General features: G+C 36.6%; 1 protein-coding gene across 1 annotated transcript in view; it reads right to left on the reverse strand.

The window, feature by feature from the left end:
* The window catches only part of LOC129003566 (tudor domain-containing 6-like), a 32,568-nt gene that overhangs the window by 16,314 nt on the left and 3,940 nt on the right, over positions 1–12,314 (reverse strand). The window contains exons 3-4 of the mRNA XM_054431863.1: positions 11,382–11,533; positions 7,396–9,473 (exon numbers count right to left, since the gene is read on the reverse strand). Of these exons, the coding sequence (XP_054287838.1) occupies positions 7,396–9,473; positions 11,382–11,533 (2,230 nt within the window). The remainder of the gene's footprint in view (positions 1–7,395; positions 9,474–11,381; positions 11,534–12,314) is intronic.

Raw genomic sequence — 12,314 nt, forward strand, 5'->3', positions numbered from 1 at the left:
AAAACTTGTAAACCATTGCCTAACTTAGAGCTAAATGAATCAATTTTAGTTCAGAAGGGTAAAGCATGGGAACCGGGACAGATAGTAAAATCATATACTAGTACGCTTATTCTGCGCGTAACGGGATGAGTGAACATGAGCGCATTAATGAAAGAGTCCACCCACACCTAGCATACTTACCGGTGTCACTGGTGAACACAATAATGTTATTTGTATGGGCAAATCAACCCATGAGTCGGGGCAAATAATGGTGAGTAGGTGGCTCAGTCGGTAGCGTCACGCGGACTTCGGGCCCTAGGCAGCGATGTCGTGGGTTCGGATCCTGGTCACTGCCACTAAATTTTATTAGTACAGTTCACCTTTGCCCTGTACCGGCTCACCCCTTGCTTTGCTGTAAACGATCCACGCACGGGCGCTTAGTCTATATGGACGGGCTAATGCAAGGTTAAAAGAGGCAGCCAACCTCTAAAAAAACCAAATCTCAGTCAACAACAATCCTAACTTCTCGTCCATTAATTAACCAAAGTCATTGGTAATATACGTAATGTATTTCCTGTTTCCCTCTCTTCTCATGGCATTTTATTATTGCAGATACATTAATCTAACTGTCAAAGAGTTCCCATCACAAAGAGTAAATCACAAAGAGTTCCCACACTCTGGACTGTTCATCTTGACTACTTCCTTCACCACTTCCTACGTCGTGGACCTGTTTCCCTCTCTTCTCATAGCATTTTATTATTGCAGATACATTGATCAAACTGTCACAAAGGGTTCCCACACTCTAGACTCCTCGACTACTCCCTTCACCACTTCCTACGTCGTGGACCTGTTTCCCTCCCTTCCCGTAGCATTTTTAGAATTGCAGATACTGTACATTGTTTTTATTATCACAAAGGGTTTCTACATTCCGGAATGCTCGCCTCGACTACTTCCTTCACCACTTCCTACGTCGTAGACCTGTTTCCCTCCCTTCCTATAGCATTTTATAATTTCAAATAGGTAAATTTAACTTTCACAAAGGGTTCACACACTCCGGACTGTTCACCTTGACTACATCTTACATCGCTTCTTACGTCGTGGACCTGTTTCCCTCCCTTCCTATAACATTTTAGAATTTCAAATAGATGAATTTAACTTTCACAAAGGGTTCCCACACTCCAGACTGCTCACCTTGACTACATCCTTCACCGCTTCCTAAGTCGTGGACCTGTTTCCCTCCCGCCTTCCCATAGCATTTTAGAATTGTAGTTACATTAATCTAACTGTCACAAAGGGGTTTTACACTCCAGAATGCTCGCCTCAACTACTTCCATTACCACATCCTACGTCGTGGACCTTTTTCCCTCCCTTCCTCAAGCATTTTAGTATTGCAGGTATATTAATCTAACTGTAACAATAGGTTTCTACACTCCGGACTGCTCGCCTCGACTACTTTCATCACCGCTTCCTACGTCGTGGACCTGTTTCCCTCCCTTCCCATAGCATTTTAGAATTGCAGTTACACTAATCTAACTGTCACAAAGGGTTTCTACACTCCGGAATGCTCGCCTCGTCTACTTCCATTACCACTTCCTACGTTGTGGACCTGTTTCCCTCCCTTCCTGTAGCATTTTAATATTGCAGTTACATTAATCTAACTGTTACAAAGGGTTTCTTCACTCCAGAATGCTTGCCTCGACTACTTCCATTACCACTTCCTACGTCGTGGACCTGTTTCCCTCCCCTCCCATAGCATTTTAGAATTGCAATAACACTAATCTTACTGTCACAAAGGGTTTCTACACTCCAGAATGCTCGCCTCGACTACTTCCATTTCCACTTCCTACGTCGTGGACCTGTTTCCCTCCCTTCCTATAGCATTTTAGTATTGCAGGTATATTAATCTAACTGTCACAAAGAGTTTCTACACTCCGGACTGCTCGCCTTGACTACTTCCATCACCGATTCCTACGTCGTGGACCTGTTTCCCTCCCTTCCCATAGCATTTTTAGAATTACAGATACATTATTCTAATTGTCACAAAGGCTTCCCACACTCCGAACTGCTCACATTGACTACTTCCTTCACCACTTCCTACGTCGTGGACCTGTTTCTCTCCCTTCCCTTAGCATTTTAAGAATTGCAGATACATTATTCTAACTGTCATCATAAAGGCCCCCTACACTCCGCAGCGCTCGCCTTGACTACTTCCTTCACTATTTCCTTCACTACTTCCTACATCGTAGACCTGTTTCCTTATCTTTCCATAGCATTTAAGTATTACAGATACGTTAATTTAACAGTCATAAAGGGTTTCCGTACTCCTTTTTTTCACTGCTCACCTTTCCGCTTCCTTTACCACTCTCGACGTCGGGGACCTGTCCCCCCCCTTCGCATAGCATTTTAGTATAATAATATACCAACATCTTTGAATATTTAATATTCAATGCCAACATTAAATTGAATAATGTAAAAAGCTGCTTTGTTCAAAATACATACATACCTATATACTTTTAATTTAAAGGTGAATTTTAATACTGAACATAAACGGTATATAACTGCCGACTAATATTGTTAAGTTCAATTTATTAATCTAAAAGTTGTGAAATTTAATTAGCTTAAATAACATTATTCTGAAAGCTGTGAAATTATAATGATATATATTCATAGACGCCAAACTGTTTACTCGATGAATGAAAGAGCTTAGAGTAAAAGTTGTTCTCTCTGCCTTAAGTAGACAACAAAATTGTTGGTCGCAAAACGTAAACAAATAAAAAGAAGAAGAAGGTGGCTCCTAATGTTATTCTTATGGGGCAAATTTAAAAATGTTTTTTAAGTATTTTATAATTACTACTGAGCGGAATCGTCTAGAATTTTAATGGTGTCTTTACACTGGTGTCATAACTATTTGTGCAAAATTTGAACGCTATAAGTGTAACGGTTCTTGAGTTTTAGGTGCGAACACACTCACAGACAACTTTTCTCCGACTCCGCTATACACGATACATAGATTCGTTCACTTCGTTCACTCATCTATTACACACATGTCATTCATAGTAAAACAGAATGATGGGAGAGAAGTCAGGAGAAACATGATACATTTAAGGGAGTCCCTAAATCAAAACCCAACGTTTGTTAATCCAGAACTCCTACATAATCCAATCAAACAACCAGAGACTTAAACCCAACATAGACCTACTCCTGAAACTCAAGTTCACAACCAAACCCAATCTGACTTCAGCCCCAACCATGCTCCATCCTTTGGTACCATCCAACCTACACCTATCTCACTCCCAACCTCTAGGTATGGTAGACTGATCGAAAGACCTCAAAGATTAGACTTGTAAACAGGCTATAAGAAAAACTGTTAGATCTTGAGTTAACATAATAAAAGCCATTCTTGTAAAAAAAAGAAAGGAGATGTTTGATATCATATAGGTATTTAATATTATATAGGCTAAGTATTTCTTGCAATTAGTTTTAGTACTCTTTGTATCCATGCTTTAGAGGCCTATGAGGACAATTCCGTTGAGACTCCAGAACTGAATATAGCAACCCATGTTGTATTAAGATGTTAATCCAATTAAATATGATTATTAAACTGACTTAGTGTTTTATTTATGTCGCCTGCACACTAAACAAAAACAGAATGATCTATGTACACAAGTTAAATTTATATATACAGGTGCAGAGATCAGTATTTTACCCGCTAGTTATGTATGGAAAATGAACATTACACACGTAAAACGTAGTTCTTATGTACTCTCAGCCTGGGGAGATGAAAAATTCAAAATCAAACCACTAGGTCTTGTACAATGTAAAATTACAGGTGTAACTGCAGATGTGAATTTTTCTGTAGTGAATGTCGAACATGAACTGCCAATTTTAGGACTGAACGATTGTGTCAATTTAGGACTCATTAAGAGAGTGTCGTCGATATGTTAGAATTTTGAAGATAGTGACGATGTTTTAACCAACTACAACACAGCTTTTGAAGGATTGGGACAGTTTCCAGGCACTCATCATATTCAGCTTAAGGAGGGTGCTGTACCTTACAGTTTACAGGAAAAACTAAAGGAAAAGTTGGACCAACTTGAGGAGACTGGGGTGATTCGGAAGGTTAACAAACCTACAGCATGAGTCAATCCTCAGGTGATCGTGGAAAAACCCAATAAGTCTTTGAGAATCTGCATAGATCCGATGCCATTGAACAAGGTGGTAATGAGAGAGCACTTTTTTAATGCCACACCCTGATTATATTCTGGTAACATTGAGTGGTTACAAATATTTTACTGTTTTGGATCTTAAGGATGGGTTTTTTCAAATTTTTTTAGACGAGGAGAGCCGTGAACTGTAGACAGTCAGTACCCCATTTGGGAGATACCAATTTTGTAGATTTCCTTTTGGAATCCGTTCGGGTCCGGAATTTTACTAGAAAATAACTACAAATGCTTTGGAAACCTGAAGGGAGTTAACATAGTACATGATGATATTATTGTAGGAGGAACGACATCGGAAGAGCATGACAAAAATTTAAAGAGAGTTTTGGACACAGCCAAAAGAGGGCATTAAACCTGATCCAACTCATTAACTCATTTATTATTATTCTGTGACAGTTTGGATTAAACTTGGAATCAAATTTAATCCAAACAAGATGCAATTTAAGAAGAGCGAAGTTAAGTATCTGGGACACATAGTATCGGCTGCAGGAATCCAACCCGACCCAGATTATGTAAATAGATTATGTAGAAAGGGGTGATGCGGTTAATGGGCATGCTAAAGTATTTATCAAGGTTCATACCGAATTTAGCAAAAATCACTGCACCCCTCAGACATTTGACAAGAAAGGATGTGGACTTCTTATGGACCGTAGAGCATGAAGATGCCCTGAAGATTATCAAGACATTATAGTCCAGGCTATGCCTAATCCAATTGGCTTGCTGAAAGGGCAGTTGGAATGGCCAAAGAGTTGATTAGGAAAGTACAGTATGACAATAAGAATTTGAAAATGGTTTTTTTGGAGCTTAGGAACATACCCATTAAGCATCTGGGATATTCTCCAGCTCAGCTGATGTTTTAACGCAGGTGTAAGACAACGATCCCTGTTACTGAGGAACTGCTGAAAGCAACGCTGAATGATGGAGTACAAGACAGGTTAAATACAAGATAACAGCTGCAGAAAAAATATTATGATTGGTCAGCCAAATACTTAAGGGTTGTAAGAAATAACGAAAGAGTTGTCTTCAGAAATGAAGGAAGGTGGGAGCAGGGAAAGATTGTTAATCAAGGACCAACTCCAAGAAGTTACTGGGTGGAAGGTGATAACGGGGCTACATTAAGAAGAAATCGCCGCCATCTGAAACCATCACTCACTCAACAGAACAATTCCCAGTCAGTTCCAAAGCAAGACGAGCCAGTACAACTGAGACTTCGTAGAGAAATCAAGCTACCATCAAGATTTCAGAATGCAATATAATGGTCTCAAAAGAAGGGAGAAGTTTGGTTGGTTATTGTTTTTAGTAAATTCTTTCAAATTTGTTTGCTGTTTTTTTATGGGGAAAGATGTATTATAATGTTTACTAGAGAACCCGTGCGGCTCAATGAGCCGCATAGTATGAAACATAACGCAGAGGAGAGCATTATGCTTAAATTCGAGTAATTCTAGTTACATCTTAGAGCATTGAAAACTTGTTAGAAACTAATTTTAAATACCTATCTCTATTTGCGTCGTCAAGGTTCACCTACATTATTTCTGCTCTCATGTTTAACTGATTACTTCTAATGAATGCTAAACGTTCTGCTTCAATTCGAGTTAACATGTTGCAAGAAAGTTTGTCCAGCATTGAGAATTAAAGAAAACTGTTGCCTTACTGATAACCCGTGTTAAGTAATTTAAGTTTGGTCATTTTATTTCTTCTATTTGAGACATGTGCTCCATTTTTTACCCACAAACTCCGGGCTACCAACTGGACAGCCATAATCTGCTTTGAATACGCTAAAGCAGCAACACCATTGAAAGTTGGTTAACGTATTTTATCATGTCTGTCAGTCTCGGTATATGCCCCTCATCAGAACGTTGTCACGATGTTCAGTGAAGTTTCTCTTAATACCTGTCCCGAAGTTATGAAAGCATAGATTCATTTTTTGAAATAGGTTGGATTTAACTCTTGTAGCTGCTATAAGATTTGGATAGCAATTTTCACTTTCTCTTTTTGAACAGCGTATATATATTACTAGGTGAAACCCGTTGAAATCGACGGTTACTTTTAAGGCTTACGTTAATTCATCTAACTGCGATAAATTGGGTGAAATATACATATTTTGAGCATTTAGCATTGTTTAAAGGGTAATAAGTGTAAAAACAATAATGATATTAATTGCGTTATAGTTGCCAAATTTGGTTGATCATTCAATGAATAAAATATTAAATATTCCCCATACCGTACGTCGTCGGAGTTATTATTAGTATGTTATATGGTATCTCTTCCTTTGAAAGAAACATTAATTAGTATTAAAATCGTATTGGTAGGCCTTTTGTAGCTAAACACTTCCGTGATTTCATCAGTGTAATATGATTTATTTTGAAAGAAAATGCTTTTTTGGGAAGACATAATCTAACTTCAAAGGGAGTTATATCCGTTACAGTGTAAGTTTGATTTTTCCAGTCAGTTTCAAGTCAGTTCATATCGTACTTCTGTGCCAATGAATGAACCATCTAATACTTTAATACTTTCTTATTAAATGGTGACCATACAAAGTAGTAGAGTTTTCAGAAATTGATTGTGGGGTTACTGTTAAAGCTGGAATTCATTGACATGGGGGATGTCAGTTAGTTGTCTCAGCCTTATCAATAACATAAAGTTGTCAATATAATCTCTCTACGGAATGTTAGGTGTAGTGGAATATACTTAAAGTGAAGTTGGCTTTTATTCTTGAACTGGGGCCTCCTCGTTTATATGGTCGTGCGGCTTCATTGGCAGCACATAATGTAAATAACATAGCAATGTGGCATTTCTAAAAAGCAAAAAATACTGTAAATTGGCTTAACGTCTATATTGACGTTTACATATTGTTAATCAACGTATCTTATAAAGGATTATGTGATCTAGTTTAAAAACGAATATGACATTTCTGTCATGACAGTAGCTGCTTAAATAGTATTTTCTCTTTGTAGCCTACCATATTTTACAGCCAAAATGTCATGTTATTTTCAATAATGTTACCAACCCAGTGCGCCAAAGTTCGTTATATAGGCAGGTGCAAATAATTTGTCAAGATGGGTACCATTTTAGGCAAGGTTTCTATGTTTGGGTTTTATTAGACGCCATAAGAGCATATATTTTTACATAAATATTTTATATGTGTAGAATAATACGATAAAATGTAGGCAAAAGTGGTGAAAAAAGCAATGTTTACCTTTTGATTCAGCCTCATTCACGGAATCAGAAGTTTCGGGATTCTTCATCGATCCGTCCTCATCTTCTTGGGCGTTACCAACACCATTTGAAGAACTCGTATCTAATGTTACATGCTTGTTTTCTTTAATCCCCTCACTTACAAACTGGTCTACTCCTTGGATGTTGTTGTTGTCAATATTTTTTATTTGACTTTCAGCACTGGCTACTTCTTTCTCTGTTTCAAAATTATCTACATGCTGCATGTCTTCTTGTAGTTTCATGTTTTCTATTTTCGCATCGAAACTTTTCATAATCATATCTTGCATTTCAGCTGCATGTTTGCTTTCTTCAACTACCTCACTAACAGAATGGTCATCCAGGATTTTGTTTTCATCATTTTTGACCAAACTACTTTCAGCACTGTCTACTTCTTGTTCTGTTTCTACAGAGGATTCACCCAAATTTGAACTGAGTGCATTTGCAAGTGAATCCTCCACAAACTGCTGCATGTCTTCTTGTAGTTGCATGTTTTCTATTTTTGCATCAACACTTTCCATAATCATGTCTTGCATTTCACCTTCATGTTTGCTTCCTTCAACTACCTCACTAACAGACTGATCTTCCAGGATTTCGTTGTTTTCATCATTTTTGACCAGGCTATTTTCAGCAATGTCTACTTCTTGTTCTGTTTCTACAGAGGATTCACCCAAATTTGAACTGAGTGCATTTGCAAGTAAATCCTCCACAATCTGCTGCATGTCTTCTTCCAGTTTTATGTTTGCTATTTTCTTATCAACACTTTCCATAATCATGTCTTGCATTTCGGCTTCTTTTTGTAGATCCTGGGTGTTTTCTGCATTTCCTCCAGTTACGTTTGAGTCATCCACTTGCGACATACTACTAGCAACGATCAAATGTTCAGCAACTGACTCGCCATTTGTATACAGAGATACAAAATTGGGTTCACCATCAGAGATTATTTTCAATTCAAATGAGACTCCATCTTCATTTGCAAGTTTGTTGAACATGTCACTTGTTACTGCGTCCCATTCACCATCTCCCGGTTTGACTAAAGCGCAGTTCATTGCTAGAGCAGGAATCTTCAATAGATCATCAGGAAGCTCTTTTAATTTAGCTACTTTTACACTGTTACCGTAGTCAATAAAAGTGACTTTTATTTCATTTTCTGAGTGATCAATTATTTTTGCTCGATACCACAAGTCGTCTTCATCAAATTGAGCGGCTACAATTTTACCCTTAGAAATGGAGTCATTCCTGAGGAGAGGAAACTCTTTAGCAGCAACAAGTCGTTCATCTATAACTTTCAAAAGTTGAGTAGCTTCTGCTGTATGGAGGAAAAAATCATTAGGCGAATTTACATGTATCAAGAATACAGTCTTTATTATGCTTTCATCTGTAATAGTCTCTGCTGGAATATCAGAGCCCTCAGCGAACCTGCCTCCTTCTACGACCCTTTTGAATGGTGAGTTATCTAGAGCCACAACAAATCCTAACTCTACTAACTTTTCAGTCAAACTCTGTCCTGAACTGTCCACCAACTCAACAATCCATCCGGTTTTGTTCCTCAGAATGACAGCGTTGTACTCAGTTTCTCCTGCTAGTTCCATCAGGGTTTCCACTGGGACGGACCAAGTCACATGAAGAACCACGGGCAAAGCGAGAGCATGTGGTGTGTAGAAAGATGCGTCGAGCTGTCGCAGATGGGAGGAAGGAATAACTTCAGTGTTTCCATAGTCAACATACTGAACTTTAGTTTCTTCTCCAGTTTCCAATATTTTAGCTCTGTACCATTGTTCATCGGCAACTGATTTAGCACAGCAGAGGTTACCATTATTCCATTCTTGTTCGACAGGTTCAGAGTCATTGTAAAATTCATAAAGCTTCTGGAGTAAATCTGCTAGAAGATCAGCATATGCGATTTTGTGCAAAAAGATGCCGTCTTCACTGACATGTGCGATCCTGACCTTTTGATGCATGTTGAGGATGGGCATGGGACAGACCTTCTCTACTGACTGCACCTCATTCTCTTGAAGGTCAAGTAGCTGCCCTTCGCCGTCAAACAGTGTCACTTGCAATCTGAAAATGTACAGGTTATTGTGTTACTGTTACTAGACATTACTCATAAAAAAACACACAATTAAAATATTTTTGACTTTACTATTACTTAACAGTTCTATTTAAAGAAACAGTTAGTTGTTGGTGAACAATTTCAACCTTGCTGGACGATAATTATCAAACAGCTATACAACAGCTATTATTAAATGTCTCTTTTAGCAAATTTCTCATATAGGGAATAAGCTATTACCGTAAGTCTCATGGTAAGACCTTGATCTGGGACCAATTAATTTTTTTGTTTTGAGGCCCCCAGAGGTCAAAAACTACTTCCATTTAAATTCATGTATATATGTCCGTTAGCGCAATAACTCAAGAAATGATCTGATTTCGATGACATTTGGTTCAAACTCGTAAACAATGTTCATTCAAACGAGTTTGTTTATGGGAACAGGAGTTTATGGAGAGTTTTAACAAAATGCCCTAAAAAACACAATTTCAAAATTTTTTCATAAATCATTTTGTAGAGATTTTAAAAAAGAAATTAAAATATTGAATGGTTATAGTGTGCCTAACAGTTACTGAGAAAACAAAAAAATAAAAATTCCCATGTTATTCTTATGTAGAATAAATAAACTGTTGAAGTTTGCTTCTTTTTTGTTATACAATTTGGCAACTTTATTTCATACTCCCTATCAACATTTCAATTAAAAAACACACCTCATTACCTTTCCTGAAGCAGAAAACTTAAAAAGCTCAGTAACCCAGTACTGTTATTTAAATAGTAAATAAATCTGTCAATGTTGAGGGAATATTATAGGGGAAGGGGAAATATAAATAGCCAGGTAAATGGAAATTCGCTTTGTCTGCAGGTTTGCTACGGCGGGGGTATTTTATTTTTGTTGCATATTTATTATTAATATATTTTATGAAAGATTTAGAGAAACAACCCCTTTTGCAGGTTTTAAATTGGGTTCCTATTGACAGCAATATCATGAATAAATTGGTTTAATAATTATTATTTATTTAAATGAATGGAACTATCAATTTTTGTAGGCATGGCCGTTATTAATCTTTAAAACATAATAATACTAAATTTAACTACTGTACCATGAACCCAGAGCTCTCTAATTTAAAATTATTTAAAATGAGCACAATAAGAGAGTAAGCAGCAGGTCGATATGCAGGGTGTCTTGCAACCTTATGAACAATCTTTGTCACTTTATTTTCATGTCAAAAGAAACAAAAAATGTAATATAACAACAACATATGTCCTATCTTATTCTGTTTTCGGTCTATCTGTCTGTATGTGAATTTACAAAAACTCCTTAACTGTTTGAGCTACAGCGTTGAAGTTCTGTAAAAATGATTATCTTATTGACCACTATTTTTGTATAAAATATGAATAAATCTCTTGTATTTTGTTTAAAAATGGTGGATTTTTAGATATTGGATGCCAAATTCTATGAAAACCACTAATTTTACAACATATTTGCTTCACATGTAAATTTAGTAAATATTAGGCAGATTACAACGATATCTTATAAGCTTAGTTTAGACAAAGAATAACTGATAGATTAATTATTTTCTTGTTATAACTTCAGTTTTCTCCATTTCAACAATGTTAAATTGATAAAACTAAATTTTAACATAGTTAACAGAAGTTTTTACTGTTGATGCAACTGGAATTCATTTAATTGTTTAATTGAAACGGTTGTCCATATTGATAAAGAAACAAGAAGTCAATGGTGTCAATAGTCAATAGCCAACAGTTTAAAATATTAAAGTGTTGGATTAAAACATTTTTCTGATTTAAATTCTACTCAGTAAACTTGTTCTACTATTAACAAGCAAAAATGGGCAAGTGATTGTAGATAGGCAAAAGTTGTTTGATTTTCATACAGCTATGTTCAGTTCTTTAGTTTTACCCACCCTTCACTCTGTACTGCGTCGACCAGCATGATGACATATGTGTCAGCAGGTAGCTGAGTGAAGGCTTGCCGTTGTTCGTCAGTTGCTGTTTCTTTGACATTGCTCAATACACACTTGACACCTTGACCCGGCTGCAACTCGAGGCTCTTCAACTGCAACAAACAATACATTCCACTCAACCATCAGATCCAACTATTTCCTACACTACGTTGGACTTTTCATAATATGTCACTCATAGAACCAAGAAGGTGTCGGATCACTGAAAAAGTTACCAAAAATAGCCACTAGTGAATCAATCAAATCTAATTGTACTCTTCTACATACCATTGGACATTAAAATAAAATAAACCAGTTGGCATCTTTAACAAACAAAAAAAAACAATGCATTTACATTTAACTTTCAATATACAAATTATATTCCAGTATTGCACACATCATGATATCTCTGATGATTTCATCACATCATTGAACTGGAGTGATCTAGACTATTAAGTGTCAGATTATCAATAAGCAAATGCATACAATTTAGGCCAATAAGCCACTTTCATAACTTTATCTTACAGATCTGTTACTAGAGTAGAATATTTTGTTCCTCCATAAACCTATTTAAAATTACTCCCCTTATTTTAATTATTGTCTGTTTCAGAAAGGTCATTGAGCAATACGAAAAGTGTTACAATATTTGTCTTGGCACTTCCTGAACTTATAAAAAACCCCATCTCTCAAGTCTCAATGTTAACTATAGTCTGCACAAAACCTGCTCTGGTACCTATATAATTGTACAAGTTGAATTTACTTGAGTATTGAGCAAAGTGTTAATTTCACATAACTTCTACATCAAGACAGCAGAATATATCAGCATTGACTAAAAACAAATTTAGTAAATATTAAATACATGCATCTAAACTATTTTGCATAATTATATTCTTAACT

The sequence above is a fragment of the Macrosteles quadrilineatus genome, unplaced genomic scaffold, assembly GCF_028750875.1.
Source record: "Macrosteles quadrilineatus isolate MER2022 unplaced genomic scaffold, UCM_ALF_1.0 Scaffold_9__3_contigs__length_116548681, whole genome shotgun sequence".
Lineage (NCBI taxonomy): Eukaryota > Metazoa > Arthropoda > Insecta > Hemiptera > Cicadellidae > Macrosteles > Macrosteles quadrilineatus.